Source organism: Anas platyrhynchos, chromosome 35 (genome assembly GCF_047663525.1).
Source record: "Anas platyrhynchos isolate ZD024472 breed Pekin duck chromosome 35, IASCAAS_PekinDuck_T2T, whole genome shotgun sequence".
In the NCBI taxonomy this organism is placed as follows: domain Eukaryota; kingdom Metazoa; phylum Chordata; class Aves; order Anseriformes; family Anatidae; genus Anas; species Anas platyrhynchos.
The window spans coordinates 2,398,651-2,414,147 of NC_092623.1; the positions used below are offsets into that span (position 1 = coordinate 2,398,651).

General features: G+C 56.3%; 2 protein-coding genes across 5 annotated transcripts; both read right to left on the bottom strand.

Moving 5' to 3' along the window:
- Positions 1–266: 266 nt before the first annotated feature.
- LOC140000960 (maestro heat-like repeat-containing protein family member 7) lies at positions 267–10,149 on the bottom strand. 2 transcript variants are annotated; one of them, XM_072032060.1, is made up of 20 exons: positions 9,559–9,698; positions 8,160–8,285; positions 7,847–7,926; positions 7,509–7,649; positions 7,123–7,202; positions 6,773–6,893; positions 6,551–6,637; positions 5,979–6,083; positions 5,445–5,601; positions 4,832–4,923; positions 4,252–4,401; positions 3,914–4,068; positions 3,391–3,538; positions 2,988–3,125; positions 2,376–2,552; positions 1,971–2,126; positions 1,559–1,660; positions 1,295–1,397; positions 1,095–1,154; positions 267–466 (listed from the first exon to the last, which is right to left on the bottom strand). In XM_072032060.1, exons 2-20 carry the CDS (start codon positions 8,275–8,277, stop codon positions 330–332), a joined length of 2,307 nt encoding a protein of 768 aa, XP_071888161.1. In that variant the 5' UTR covers positions 8,278–8,285; positions 9,559–9,698; the 3' UTR covers positions 267–329. The 2 variants fall into 2 exon arrangements, with proteins under 2 accessions (XP_071888161.1, XP_071888162.1); XM_072032061.1 differs by lacking the exons at positions 7,847–7,926; positions 8,160–8,285; positions 9,559–9,698 and adding an exon at positions 9,753–10,149 and having other exon boundaries at positions 7,509–7,708.
- A 1,526-nt stretch (positions 10,150–11,675) lies between these two features.
- LOC113841624 (uncharacterized) lies at positions 11,676–15,368 on the bottom strand. 3 transcript variants are annotated; one of them, XM_072032082.1, is made up of 3 exons: positions 14,771–15,368; positions 12,207–12,366; positions 11,676–11,834 (listed from the first exon to the last, which is right to left on the bottom strand). In XM_072032082.1, exons 1-3 carry the CDS (start codon positions 14,968–14,970, stop codon positions 11,793–11,795), a joined length of 402 nt encoding a protein of 133 aa, XP_071888183.1. In that variant the 5' UTR covers positions 14,971–15,368; the 3' UTR covers positions 11,676–11,792. The 3 variants fall into 3 exon arrangements, 1 of the variants encoding a protein (XP_071888183.1); XR_003494090.3 differs by having other exon boundaries at positions 11,676–14,557; positions 14,771–15,366; XR_011806157.1 differs by having other exon boundaries at positions 11,676–12,366; positions 14,339–15,240.
- Positions 15,369–15,497: the final 129 nt, after the last annotated feature.

Below are 15,497 nucleotides of genomic sequence, written 5' to 3' on the forward strand. Positions count from 1 at the left end.
TGTTATGACTACACAACTACCTTGCAATACAGAAAATTAGTTCTGTACTGCAAAAACACAACTTTGTTTCTCACAGGGGGACTACCCCCGTGCCGCCCAGCGCTGAATAAACACACCTACTTTACAATCTTATGGATTGTGGAGTCCGTTTTCCATAAGCCACCGCCCCTAAGCCATTCCCCACCACACCACCTAAAACCCTTACAGCTGCCCACTACGGTAGAGGCTGGAATGCTCAGCACACCATGCAAAGGATTCCACGGCCCTGCACGTGGTGTTGGAATTTTAATGGAATGCAGGCGTTTGAAGGTTTTGTGCCTCTCCCTGGCTTAGGAGAGGCAGCAGCACAGTGCCCGCCGGCACCAGCTCGATGTCAGCTGCTCCCTTGGACGTGTCAGGATGTAGATGGTCTGAGTGGCCAGAGACACAACACTTTCCTCCTCGTCATTCTGCAAGGACCGGAGGACTGCAATGGAGAGAAACAGAGCAGAAATTAAACCCACCTGTCTGCAGAGACTGCGGGCAGAGCCTGCCACCCCTCCACCCGTCACTTCCCGCAAAGACACAGAGGGACCAAGGGGTTAGAGTCAGAGAATCATTAACTATCCTGCGTTGGAAGGGATCACTGAGCCCAACTCCTGACTGCACACTGGACGGCACAGGACTTAACACCACATATCCAACAGCTTTGTCCAAATGCTTCTTGAACACCCGCGAGCTCGGGCACCATGCCTGCTTGCCTGGGGAGCCTGCTTCAGTGCCCAACCACCCTCTCAGGGAGGAACTTTTCCCCAAAATCTGATCTGAACATCCCCTGACCCGGCTTTAAGCCACTCCCTCGCCTCCTATCACCGGTCGCCTGAGAGGAGAGCTCGGTGCCTCCCTCTCTGCTCCCCGTCACAAGGAAGTTGTAGACAGATGTGTTTTGCTGTTAACATACTCCAGAAAAGCCCTTTTTCTTAGCCAGCGCAGTACTGGCCAGCTTCAACCCCAGCCGAGCTTTTGGCCATACAAACTTTCTCCCTTCCCTCTGAGAAAGGTGAATGCCCCCTGCCCCACCGGTCGTGGACCCACATCCCGCTGCCCTCACTCACTGCTGCAGATTTCATGGATCTTCATCTCGCTCTGGTCCTTGCAGTGCTGCGCGGCAAGACCTAGGCACAAAGCTGCTGTCAGAAGCCTGCAAGGCTGCCCCCAGGCCCACTTGCATGGGGACCCAGTCCCGGGGGGGACTCTAGGGACACTGGGGCTGCTAAAGGCTGACAAAAGAGGGACCCCGGGGGCTGTGGCTCACCGATGAACCTGACGGCTGCCTCCCGCAAGGCGACCTGAGTGTGCTGCAGGTACGGCAGGCTCTGCTGCAGGTATTTCTCCACCTTTCCCTTGTCCTGCACGAGCTGGAGAGAGCGCAAGGTTACAGGGCTTGCAGACCCTGCCCGGCTGGACAGACCACCCCCTCCTGCCAACACCCCCCCTTCCCCTCAGGCCATTCCCATCTCCCAGCCACGAGCCCTGTGGGGCTGGGGTTTTGAGGTATGGAGAGAGCTGTTGTCTTTACCAAGTACTCTGCGATCTTCCGGGTCTGCTCTGTCTGCGCCAGGTGCTTGAGTTTTCCCTGCTTCAGGAAGTCTGCAGCGGTGACAAGGGCTTCCAGGGAGGCCTGCAGAGCAGCAGAGGCTGAGAGATGGCACCAGAGCCCAGGGAAGGGGACCTGGCAACGCCCACCTCTTGGCAGGGCTGCAGGCCTTTCCCAGCCCCCGGTGGGATAATGCAGTGGGGGGTGAGTGTGAACTGCGTTTGGCATAAGGAAGGAGGGGAGCTGTGCCCCCATTCTCCATGACACAGGCAGCTGCACCCCGAAGGGACACACATGCCAAGTGCCCGATTACCTTCAGCCCTGGCCCCGGACACCCAGGCAACCCCTGTGGTGTCAGTCTGCTAGTCCCTCTAGTCAGGTATGCCATACGCACCTTGGCCACGCTCTGGGTCTGGTCACTCAGGTGAAAAAAGAGTGGGAGCAGGCCCCTCTGCACGACCTTCTTCAGCTGCCTCTTGTGGTACCACAACGCAGCCTGCATCACTTTGTTGTAGAGGCAGATGGAGAGCTCTTGCAGCTGGCTGCACTCCTGGTAGGGAGGAAGAGAGGAAGACTTCAGCAAGAGCTGCTCCCTGCCCGCGGTGAGCAGGGGCGTTAGGGTGGCTGACGTGAACGGAGGTGCTACAGAATCAGAGTGTGCTCAGAGGAGCTGTGGCCAGATCTGTAGCCACACTGAAAGGACGCAGCCCCACTAGAGGGAACGTAAGAGGCCTCCTTCACGGGGGGCAGCTGTCATGAGAGTGCCCATCTGTGGGCTCAGGTCCTGCAGCAGCCTTACATCGTTAAACAGTGGCAGGATGTCCCCAGCCACTTGCAGAGCGATGGAGCTGGCCTGCTTCCTCTTCACGTGATCCATCACGTTTCCGATGAGAAGCAGGGCCTTCATCTTGGTGTCAGCCCTGGCAACGTGCAGGCCCTGAATGATGCCTGGCAGCAGCATGGGAAGTTTTCTTGCCTGGAGGAAGGACAGAGTTTCCATTTGGTGAAACGATGAAAGGCCACCCTGGCCAGAAGCCTGTGGTGCCAGAGCACCAGGCTGCCATCTTGCTCGCGCAGAGGCAGCACGAGAGTCGCACCGGGCAGCAGCCAGCAGACAGGCGATGGCCATGGGCAGCCCTTGCGTATGTGAGGGGAGCAAGGGTAGGAAAAGGAGGGCAGCTGAGCAAAGACTCTGTGCCCCCTTTTCGGACCCGCTCCAAAAGGTACACGGCATGCATGGAAAGCTCCCCAGAGAGCCGCTGGGCCCCTCCATGGCCAGCTCATTTCTTGGCCATTTCTTCTGCGCCACAGAGCTGCGGGCAGAGCAGAGCCCTCCCAGCTGGCCGGGAGCAGGCCATGATACCTTCAGGACAAAGGCCCACCGGCCTTCACAGTAGTGTGCCCTGCTCACCGTGACAGGTGTCTCTGACGCTGGGAGGAGAGCGCTGAGCACCACCGAGTACGTCACTCGGTTGGGATGCTTCAAGAGCCTCTGGAGGTGGCGCAGGGCCTCCGAGTCGTCTTCTCCAACATCTGGGTGGGCCAGCAGCTGAAAGGAACACAGCATTGAGAGACTGTCGGAGCCTGCAGGGCTGCAGGCAGCTCCTGGCTCTCCCGGTGCCTCAGGCCAGGGGCAGCTGTGGCTGTGGAGGGCCGCAGGGCCCCTGAGTGCCCTGTGCCTGGCAGCACCCAGCAGCCTTTCTTTGCCTGCTCCTCCCACACGGACGTCCTGAAGGAGCTGCCAGTTTGGGGGTAGATGGGCAGAGGCACACACACGGCCCTGAAGAGGAGCAAGGCCTCGTCCAGTAACTCACCGCCAAGTGAGGGATACAGTTGTCCTCTGGGATGAAGCCCGGGAGCCCGCGCAGCTTCTGCTCCTGGAGCACGCCAAGTGTCTCCCTCAGGACATTCTCCATCGTCTGCTTCTGGGAGAACATGGTTTCCCACATGGCCAGGGCAGCGCTGCAAGGACGGAGCACTCAGTCAGCAGGGCACACTCCGCCCCAGCGCCGTGGCCTGCACAGGCCCTGCAGGCCCCAGGCTGTCCTGCAGCCCTGGCCCTGCCGCCCCCCTCCCTTGGGGTGCCCTGGGAACCTTGTCCAGGCAAGCAGGAGAGGGCAGAGATGACGTTCCCTGTGGTGGCAGGGATCCTGGCTGGCTTGCTCAGCTCTGGCTGCCCTGGCTGTGGCCAAGGAACCACGGCTGGAAAGCATGGCGGCGTGGAGGGCCCTGCTCTGGAAACGCAGAGCAGGGCCCTGGAGTTTGCTGTGGATGTGTCAGGCGGAAAGTCTCCTGTCCCCTCCCCTCCCATACAAGAAGACCTGAAGGTTGGCATGCCTGTCAGATGATGGCCACATCTGCAGCAGGGTGCTGGCCACCTCCCTTGGCCGCTGGTTGGCCAGACAGAGGATGAGGTTGTCCAGGCTGCGCCGGGCTGATGCCGTGTTGATGCACTCCACGTGTCTGTAGATGCACCTCACGATCTCTGGCACCTGGAGAGGCAAAAGTGGAGTGCAGACGTACTTTCAGCCACTACTCACACAACTGCCCTTCCCATGGCTCTGGGATGGCTTCCAGGGATTGCCTGCGGTGCCTGAGAGGGCTGGACGTGGGAGGGAGGAAGCGGGGCCTGACATGGGCTAACGGGCAGGGCAATCCAACTGCAGGCCACTTACGTCGGTCAGCCAGGAGGCAGGGTCTTCGATGGCCATGTCCAGCACACCGCTGACCTCCTGCTTGTCGTATGTGTTGGAGTCTCTCAGGGCTTCAATGACCTTGAGGATGACGTCTGTCCTCTGAGACTGCTGGAGGTATTTTCCAAAGTTCTGCAAGGAGGAAGGGACGTAAGACACGTTGCAGCAAGTGCCCCGATGGTGCTGCAGAACTGAGCGGTGAGAGCAGCTCTGGAGACAGATGCCTGAGCGTGCTGGCAGCAGTGCCCATGGGAAAGCAGGAAGCAGGGGCTGCAGTCCCTGCGTGGTGGGGGCTGAGAAGAGCCCTCGGGGTGAGGGACCAGGGTTGGAGGCACGGGCCCAGGGTGCTGGCCCTGGAGATATGCGGGGCTTGCTGGTGGCCAGGAGGGCCAGGAGAAACTGCTGCTGGGAGGCCTATGGAAAGGCCCTACTCAGGGACAGCAGGACCGCGCGGGCCAGAACAGCGAGGCCACACCAGCCGCACTGATGCTGGAGCCCTGTGTTCCCACAAGTCTCCTGCTGCTGCTGGGACAAGTGTGCCAGGAAGGGAGGAACTCATTACCGTGGCAATGTCCGTGGCAGTGGGTAAAGGAAGCCTCGGTATGGCCTCAGCTTTCCCCTGAGGCTGTTGACTAGCTTCTGGTGCTGTTCTTCCTAAACACGGCAGCGGAGGGGGACAAAAAGAAGAAGATTCACAAGGACAAGCCACTTTTGTTAGGAGGCTTACCAAGTGGTGAAAAGAGCTTTTGAGTAGGAATGGCTGAGGAGGGCGGAGATGCTGCAGAGCCCAGGGAGGCAGTGTTGGACAGAGATGGAAAGCAAAGGCAGACAGCTGATGGGAGCAACGGAGATGGCAAGAGAGCAAGGGCTGACGTGTGCCTCAGGGGTACACATGCAAATGCTCCCAGCCTGGGACACGCAAAGGAACGAGAGCCCTGCGTGCAAATCGCACAACTAAAACGCTATTGGCCTAACTGAGGTGTGGGGGGTGGCTCGAAGGGCTGGAGCGCTGTAGTGCAGGGATACGAGGGGGACATACAGGGATCCTCTCTCTAGGAAGACCGCTCTAGAGGTCTCCACAAGAGCGCTCCATGGCACTACTTAGGAGAAGAAGCAAGTGCCTCAGGCAGTGCCTGTGTCTGGAGGGGAAGGAAGCCCAACACAGCTTCTCTTACTGTTTTTCTGGATGAATTGGTAGAGGTAATAAAGTGCATCCAAAGCCTCCCATCGTATCTGCCTGTTCTCGCAAGTGTGGCAAAGGAGGAGCCATCCCACCAACTGTCCCAGGAGCGGCACATTGCACTCAGTGTATCCTCCATCAGCGCTGTGGTCCTGGGCGAGAGAGAGAGGAGGGAAGTGCTGTGGGAGGCAGCTGGGGCCAAAGTCCTGGAGCCAAGAGTGTGCCCAGGGCTGGCTCCCAGGTGAGTCAGCAGCCTTGGCCATGCCTGCTCTCCCACCGTGCTCCCTGGGCGCTTGAGGCCTGCACAGGACGGGGGGCAGAGCTGGCTCCCAAGAGTGCTCTCAGGGACTGGGAACATCCCCCACTCGGGGTCCATGGGCAAAGGAGGGCTGAAGGCCCTTGCTTCAGGGCTGAGCCCTAGCTGAGGGTCTGTAGCCGGGCTTGCCTCGGCAGCACCCCTGAGCTGCAGGCTGATGTGGTCTGCGGGGAAGGGGAGGTGGGCTGGCTGGAGGGGTGCGTGGCTCCTTACCTCCGGTGAGAAGCGTGTGGCTAGCCAGCTGGTCAGCTTCGCGGCCCTCCCCACGGCCCTCTCGCAAATGGCTTCGCTGTCGGAGTTGGCAAAGGGCAGCAGAATCTGTGAGGGGAGAAAGTGCTGGTCTGCCCTGGGAGCTGATGCCCGCTAAAGCAGGAGCATCAGTGCTGGGCTCCCGCAGCACTCCGATCTCGGGAGGAAAGCACCACGGACAGGGAGGCAGGTGGACAGCAGCAGCACCAGTGGTGACCAGTGCAGTGCCTGGGAAGAGGGGTCCAATTCCTGCCGCTGTGTAGACGCAAAGGAAGCCCAGGAGTGCCATGGGCAAGGCTTTTCTCCGACACAGGAGGAGTCTGTGGAGGGGAAAGGTCTGCAGCCAGGGGATACGGGGCTGCCAGAAGACCTCAGTGGGCAGCCCCCGGTTCCCCCAAGGGAGGCGGGCACCCTTCCTGCCCTGTGCTGCCTGTGCATTGGCACTGAAGTAGGGTCTGTCCGTTCCGCAGTGGATGCTGAATTCCCTCTGGGTGAGGAAGCGCCCCTGGGAACACTGCTCTTGGCAAGTGGCAGACCTGCAAGATGTCCTGCAGCTCAGTGAAGCCGGAGGTGGGAGAATTTCTGATGAACAGCCTCAGCATGCGGTCCATGGCGTCCAGGGTCTGCAAGGACAACAAAGGGGTGGCAGTGGATCTCCAGTCCCTCTCCCTCTGCCAGGATCTGCACAGATCTCAGCACAGAGCAGCCAGGGATCAACCCAGAGGGATGGGTGCTCCAAGAGCTCTCCCAGAGCATACCCTCAAGTAGTAGATGCGGCTCTGGCACTCCAAATGCTCGTGTGAGGGCAGCAAGAAGACACTGTTGAAACAGGCGAACAGGATGCTCTTCTTCTTGCCCTCCAGCACTGAGTTGACATAGCTGCAAAGAAAGCAAGGGGCCTCGTTGTCACGGTGCTGGGAGCAGGGCCTCAGGGAGGAGGACGCAGCACTGCGGGGCCTCGGTCCCTGCCATGGGGACTGCCTTCCACCTTCCAGAAGCCCCGAGGCTTGGCGAGCAGCGGCCCCGCGGCTGGCACTGCCAGGCTGCTGCCTAGACAGGGGAAGCCTGGAAGCCAGGCCCAGGGCCAGAGCAGGGGCTGGGCACGTACCTCAAGTGGCCAAGTGCAAGCATGGCTTGCTGCTGCACCGCTGTGTGCAGAACGTCCAAGGGCTCCTCATCCAGCAGCACCTGCAGAGCACAACCGGGATGGCACCGGGCATCGGGCGGCACAGCTCGGCAGCGCCAGCAGAGCTGGTCCAGGTCAGAAGGGCCGGTGGAGCCCCAGTGCCCCCAGCCAGCTGTGGCACCCAGAGGGCCGCCCTGCCACCTCCCTGCTGCTGAGCTCTCTGCTGGCGGGGCTTCTCAACGGCCCCAAGGCCGTCAGGGGCAGCTGAGTGTCCACACAGCGCTTGCCCCCGCCAAAGCCCTCGAGAGTCCCGTCCCCACAGCCTGCCCTTGCACCCCTCCCAGAGCCTCCAGTGGGTGTCCCATCACCTTAATATGCTCTGCCAGCTCGTATTTGTTGCAGAAGGCATCGAGGCCGCACCACAGGTCGCAGTTTCTGGCACTTCTGCACACGCTGATGATGCTCCTTAGGAACTTCATCTTCAGGTCTTTATCCTGGCAGCCGGGTGGCTGAGAGACCAACGGGGAGTGTGAGAGGGGAGACCCACGGCCAGCAGCAGGACCAAAGCCTCGAGGGGCTCAGGGCTGTGCGGGGCTCCTGGAGGGCGGCAGCTCTGCCTCGCCAGCAGCCCGCCAGCATCCTGGCAGCAGAGCTGTGCGACCCTCAGGAGACACAGGCACAGCCACCATGGCAAGGCCACACCTACCTGTTGCGTGCTGCTGACGAAGGAAAGAATGCTGTACAAGCTCTCCTCTTCTTTCTTGTAGACAGCTAAGCTGTCAGCTTCTAAGAAGGCAGGAGAAGAAGGAGGGTTGTAGAGGGTGGCCAAAGGCAGGAGGGAGGAGAGGAAGGAGCTCTGGCCTCCCTCCAGCCCCGTGCTTGCTCCCCTGGCACAACCTCCCTGGGCGTGTCCGGGGGCTGGGCTGCCATGCTGGTCCTGACGCTGAGCAGGGTGTTCTTGCTGGCCCCCCCGCTCCCTAGCCCCAGCCCTGCTCCCCCTGACGGGAGCCCTCGCTCACCGTTCAACAGCAGCTCCATGACGTGCTCATGGTGTTCACTGGGAGCTGTGTTCTCCTGACGAGCCTCGGCCTCCACCCAGGCCAGCATGGGGCTACTGGGTGGTCGTCTCTCCTCCATACTATGGGCTGAGGGTAGAGAAGAGGCAATCTCACAGAAATGGCTCGGCGCTGTGTGAAGACGCGGGCTATGCTCGGGGACTGCTCCGCAGCCTCGTGCTCCTGCCCTGTCCCGTCACAGCCGTGCCGGACACTGGGTGGCCGGGGCTGGCTGCTCTGGCTTTTATAGGCAGCAGTGGGGAGTGCCCAGATGATGTCACAAAGGGCCCTTCTGTGACCCGCTGCCGACTCAGGGAGGGCCGGGTGTCCCCTGCAGGGGCACAGGGGCAGCTTGGAGAGAGGGAGGTGGGGGAATCTCTTCGAGTCGAGATAGAGCGCTGACGGCATTAAGCTCGGATGCTACTCAGTGTCTTTGCTAACCGTGGTGCGTGCCACCACGTGTGTGCCACCAAGACACACTGCGCAAGCGCAAATGGGAGGAGTTTCCGGAAATGACTGCTTGGGACTAATTTTAAGACGAAGCGGGGACAGGCTATGAATATGTACGGGCGCGTTGTGAAACTTCAGGCCCATGTAACTCTTTGCTGTAGATAAGCAAGGCAAGTTGCCACGTCGGGTGCGCACGTCTTTGGTGGGACTATCCCCCGCTCTGCCCTGCGCTGAATAAACATTCATCCTTTCCAATCCTACTGACTGGGGAGTCAATGGGGACGCCTTGGGGGGTCTCATTTGGGGCCGGGGTCACTGGTAAAGGTCAAGAAGAGCTCAGGGGCCGGGGGTCAGGCTCGCAGAGCGGGACCAGGCCCCGTCTCCATGGCGACCGCTCTGCTCCGGCCCCCACAATGCGCCCCGCGCCGCTGCCCACTCAGAATCGGGTCCGGCTGTGATTGACAGCGGAGAGGCGTGACCACAGAAGGGCCGAAGGGGCAGGACCGCAGGAGGCGCCTCCACCAATCGGATCGCGGGGAACCCGGCGAGGGGCGGGCCGCGCGCTCCAATGGGATCAGGGCCTCGGGGCGAGCTCAGCCAATGGCGGCCGGCGCGGATGGCGGCCAATAGCAGCGCTTCGTGGGCGGGCCGAAGGGGCCGGCGGGGCCCAATGGGAGGCGGGCGCCGCGCGGCTGCGCACTGAGCGCCCGGGAGGCGGAGCGGTGCCGCGGGCGGAGGGCGGCCGCCATGGAGCAGGGCTACGGCGGTAGAGAGACCCATGGCCGGCAGCAGGACCAAAGCCTCGAGGGGCTCAGGGCCTCAGGGAGGAGGCCCCCGCCAAAGCCCTCGAGAGTCCCGTCCCCACAGTCTGCCCTTGCACCCCTCCCAGAGCCTCCAGTGGGTGTCGCATCACCTTAATATGCTCTGCCAGCTCGTATTTTTTACAGAAGGCATCGAGGCCGCACCACAGGTCGCAGTTTCTGGCAGTTCTGCACACGCTGCTGGTGCTCCTTAGGAACTTCATCTTCAGGTCTTTATCCTGGCAGCCGGGTGGCAGAGAGACCAACAGGGAGTGTGAGAGGGGAGACCCACGGCCAGCAGCAGGACCTCGAGGGGCTCAGGGCTGTGCGGGGCTCAGGGAGGAGGACACAGCGCTGCGGGGTTTCGGTCCCTGCCATGAGGACTGCCTTCCACCTTCCAGAAGCCCTGAGGCTCGGCAAGCAGCAGCCCCGTGGGATACGGGGCTGCCAGAAGACCTCAGTGGGCAGCCCCCAGTTCTCCCAAGGGAGGCGGGCACCCTTCCTGCCCTGTGCTGCCTGTGCATTGGCACTGAAGTAGGGTCTGTCCGTTCCGCAGTGGATGCTGAATTCCCTCCGGGTGAGGAAGCACCCCTGGGAACACTGCTCTTGGCAAGTGGCAGACCTGCAAGATGTCCTGCAGCTCACTGAAGCCGGAGAGGGGAGAATTTCTGATGAACAGCCTCAGCATGCGGTCCATGGCGTCCAGGGTCTGCAAGGACAACAAAGGGGTGGCAGTGGATTTCCAGTCCCTCTCCCTCTGCCAGGATCTGCACAGATCTCAGCACAGAGCAGCCAGGGATCAACCCAGAGGGATGGGTGCTCCAAGAGCTCTCCCAGAGCATACCTTCAAGTAGCAGACGCGGCTCTGGCCCTCCAAATGCTCGTGTGAGGGCAGCAAGAAGACACTGCTGAAACAGGAGAACAGGATGCTCTTCTTCTTGCCCTCCAGCACTGAGTTGACATAGCTGCAAAGAAAGCAAGGGGCCTCGTTGTCACGGTGCTGGGAGCAGGGCCTCAGGGAGGAGGACGCAGCACTGCGGGGCCTCGGTCCCTGCCATGGGGACTGCCTTCCACCTTCCAGAAGCCCTGAGGCTTGGCGAGCAGCGGCCCCGCGGCTGGCACTGCCAGGCTGCTGCCTAGACAGGGGAAGCCTGGAAGCCAGGCCCAGGGCCAGAGCAGGGGCTGGGCACGTACCTCAAGTGGCCAAGTGCAAGCATGGCTTGCTGCTGCACCGCTGTGTGCAGAACATCCAAGGGCTCCTCTTCCAGCAGCACCTGCAGAGCACAACCGGGATGGCACCGGGCATCGGGCGGCACAGCTCGGCAGCGCCAGCAGAGCTGGTCCAGGTCAGAAGGGCCGGTGGAGCCCCAGTGCCCCCTCTAGCCCCCCTCCCCCTTTTTGCCCCCAGTCCGTCTGCCCTTCCCCTCATACCCCCTCTTTTTACCCTACCACTTGTACCCTATTTCCTCCTTTCCTCCTCCCCCCCCCTTTTTACCCTTTGCTTTTACCCCCCACCCCACCAGGGGTATCCAGCCAGTCCCGTTTTTTTGGGGGGGAGCCTCTCGGCTGGAGGGGAGGGCAGCCCAACACAGCTTCTCTTACTGTTTGTCTGGATGAATCGGAAGAGGTAATGAAGAGCATCCAAAGCCTCCCATCGTATCTGCCTGTTCTCGCAAGTGTGGCAAAGGAGGAGCCATCCCACCAACTGCCCCAGGAGTGTGAGAGGGGAGACCCACGGCCAGCAGCAGGACCTTGAGGGGCTCAGGGAGGAGGACGCAGCGCTGCGGGGCTTCGGTCCCTGCCATGAGGACTGCCTTCCACCTTCCAGAAGCCCCGAGGCTTGGCGAGCAGCTGCCCCGTGGGATACGGGACTGCCAGAAGACCTCAGTGGGCAGCCCCCGGTTCCCCCAAGGGAGGCCGGCACCCTTCCTGCCCTGTGCTGCCTGTGAGTGGCACTGAAGTAGCGTCAGAGCAGCCAGGGATCAACCCAGAGGGATGGGTGCTCCAAGAGCTCTCAATGGGACACCCCTCCCCCCGCTTGGGGGGAGGAGGTGGAAGAGGGTGGATGGGGGGGAAGGTGCCTTTGGTTTCTTTCCTTTGTTTCTCACTTCTCTATGATCCTATATATATAGGATAATAAATAGAGAGCTACATATATAGAACAAAAATATCAAATAAAAGTACTTAAATATATTTACGAAAGGTCAAATAAATTTAAAATATCTTAAAATACATATATATTAGATTTTATATCCCTATATGAGATACTATTTACTAAATTGCTTACAAATAACAGAGCAGTGTGCAACAAAAGCCTCTGGAGCGTAAAAATTAAGTATGTTGAAGACTACGTGTCGGACCAGAAGGCTGAGATTTCTTTCTTAATTTCCTAGTAAGAAAAAAAAAAGACAAAATTATGACTCAAACTACTATCACTGATCCGGGGCACAATCAAATGCAAACACGTCCCCTATTCATTCATAAGTGAAGGATTGAGACCAAAAACACAACTTCATGATGAAAGCGCCCAAGTGGACTAAATAATTAAGTAAACAGGTACAACTTTGGGAATGAAAGGTTTGGTTATAGAACTAACTACTTGGTGGTATCATCCTGACCATATATATCCAGTACCAGATTTGCCCTCCATGGAACAAGGCAGTGTCTCCACATACCACTCTTTTGTTCAAGTTGTCAATTTTTTTTCCCTATAAAGTTGGACTTTGCCATGGTAGCACTAATGTTGAATTTCAGTTCTCACCTCTGTATTTAGCAAGTTGAAGAGGAACTCTCTGTCAAAGCGTCCTGGTCTTCGTAAAGCAGGATCTATAGAATCCAGTCTGTTGGTAGCTCCGATTACCACGATCTCCCCTCTGTTATCTATGCTGTCCATAAGCGTCAGAAGAGTTGAAACAATGGAACTAATAGAAAAATACAAGTTTTACTTACCGGTTCAGTAAATTTTGTTACATTCCACATGACTTTCTTCCAGGAGTAGTCATAATGGACAAGCTTTTTAAGGACAAGACTCGTTTTAAGACATAAAAAATAGGTAAGTTAACACAGACCACATGCTGATCTCAGGCTTAGTAAATTGGTTTCAACTATCGTTTAGAAGCACCTGTTTTGGCATTGAGTTACAAGTTTTCAGGATAAATTAACGTGTTCACAGTAAATTAAACAGGTCATCATCCTTTTTTTTTTTTTTTTCCATTCCCCAAAGATCAAGCAGATTTTATGTAGGTGCAAAACTGTAATACCTATGAATGTCAGAATTGCGTGGAAGTGCACTTAGAACAGTTGCAGAAATCTAGACTCAGGCCAGTCTTTATCACAAAACTTTGTCATAGCCAGAACCTAGAAATCCCTACCCAACCACTAGCACCTTGTAATCTCTTCACAGACCAAGCATTAGGAATCACCAACCCCATAACACCGTACTTTTCCCACACTGATGTATTTTTTCCCTAAGACTAAGATTGCAGTCACCAAGCAGATACCTCAGTGAGAATCTATACCAGCCTTACCACATTAGGGAAAGCACACCAAAACCAAGTTAAATATATTAGAAGCCACAAACTTGCTGGACACAAAGTTTAATCAAGATGTTTTAGCTGGGGTGCGTTTCATTTCTTAAGGGTAAGGCTATGCTGCAGTCTGCAGAGTGTGAAGTTTATTGGTCAAATAAATTGGTTAGTACTCAGTTCTGTGGTGATGCAGGTCCACTGCTCCAATCAGGCATGCCAAGTTCAATGAGACCAGACATCTCAGCACTACTACTCCAATTTCCAAGTTCTGTTCGGGTCTCTGAGACTGCTTGATCTCAGCATACAGATCGTGCAATTAGTGTTAACCTAAAAATGAAACTCTACAATGAAAGTGTACAACTGAGTATCAAGTATCCATTGTCTATGAACTCAAACTTGTTTATATTTTACATTTTCTTTGAAAGCTATACCTCCATACTGTATGTATATGGAAAACAATCTAAGCACAGCTTCAGCTACCTTAGCGACATTTAAGTAAAAACAGGAATTCAAAATACTTGTTAGAATCTGCAATGCGGAAGGCAGTGCTGTGCAAGTGCTACGGGTTATAAGTTTTGCTACCAGCTTGCCTTGAGGGATGGAACAACTAGGAATATATATATGAAATTTTTAGTTTACATAAGATACGGATATTGAAAAAGCTTCTGAATTCCCCTACAAGCATAAGGCTTAAGATTCCTAGAAAACCGATTTTTTAAACACCAATTTAGTAAGGCCAACAAATGATTAATATTTGCTATAACAGTTGAAAGTTACGCATTTTAGCTAACACCAAAGTTCTGTTTTCCAGGCAGGCTAGAAATTATGGTCAAAGTATGGAACAAAATCGTAATCAGGTATAGAACTAAAGTGTTTTGAACTAGTTTCTTACTCAGCTTCAAACAGTTTTGCTAAGGAATGTTGCAGTTTGAAGACATACTGAAGACATGTTTTCCATATAATTGAGAGGCTGCCTGTGAGAATTCAAACACTGGTAAACATCATGAAATCACAGGCATCATAGGCCAGTTGAAACAGGAACTAATCTGGTGAGTTAGCACCTAGGGGTCTCACTAAAGGAAAAGAGCCACAAAGACACCTCTCATACTATCATTTAAGAAATGTAAACAAGATCAGGGGAAGAAGAGATTTACCAGCTAGCTCATGCCAGTCAATTTGGAGTATTTCTGGCTTTAGTCAAACTAGCACAACTGGCAGAAGCAATCAGAAAACAGGCAGATGTGAAGGAAAACAGAACTGTCTCCTCCACACTGACCTATAAATAAGCTTTGTGTGAAACAAAAAAGAAAATTAGCCTTACGTGGTTGAGCAACATAGTCATATTAATAAAAAACAAGAATGATACCAAAAGATCAAACGGGGATTCAAAACTAAGATTAAAGTCTTCCATATTTCTGAATGCCTGAGTTCATCTTGGCATGGACAGGGAGAAGTGCAAGAATGCTGGCCATTTCCCTCTCATGGAAGCTTGGTTTGACAATTAGTCTTCTTTTTTATTTTATTTATCCCGCAAAGAACACATCAAAACCTGTGCCATCATGTCATCTTCATCAGCATCATAATCCTATGAACAAAGGGTACAGAAATTCTTTACTGCCAGGGCCATATTGGTTAACACAACACAAAACCAGCTGTCTCCTCCTCTGACTTAACAGTAATTCCACTTCTCTCATTATACCATCTGCAAGGACTACATTTTACAGTAGTGGCTACATAAAAAAAGCTGGGTTTTAAGAGTCATCAGGCTCACGTATTCCAAGGATGAAGAAACACGTACCACAAAAGTATCGTATGAAAACCGGTGTCATCTCTGAAGGTGTTCCATGAAGTTAGCACTCCTGTGACGCGCACGGGGCTGTCGAACACCTCGAGGCACACGGGGCAGGTGAGGCGCACCAGCGGGTTGGGCCGCTCGAGGCTGCGGGCGGAGGGCGCGCAGGACGCCGAGGATCCGCCACCGCCCCCCACCACCGCCATCTCGCCAGCGGCCGCTGCACGGCCACGCCCCTGGCGCACGCTTCGTTGGGTTAGAAACTGGCTGGATAGCCGGGCCCAAAGAGTCGTGGTAAATGGAGTCAAGTCCAGTTGGAGGCCGGTCACTAGTGGCGTCCCCAGGGCTCGGTGCTGGGGCCGGTCCTCTTTAATATCTTCATCGATGATCTGGATGACGGCATTGAGTGCACCCTCAGTAAGTTTGCAGATGACACCAAGTTAGGTGCGTGTGTCAGTCTGCTCGAGGATAGGAAGGCTCTGCAGGAGGATCTGGATAGGCTGCACCGATGGGCTGAGGTCAACTGCATGAAGTTCAACAAGGCCAAGTGCCGGGTCCTGCACCTGGGGCGCAATAACCCCAAGCAGAGCTACAGGCTGGGAGATGAGTGGTTGGAGAGCTGCCTGGCAGAGAAGGACCTGGGAGTGATGGTGGACAGTCGGCTGAATATGAGCCAGCAGTGTGCTCAGGTGGCCAAGAAGGCCAACGGCATCCTGGCTTGGATCAGAAACAG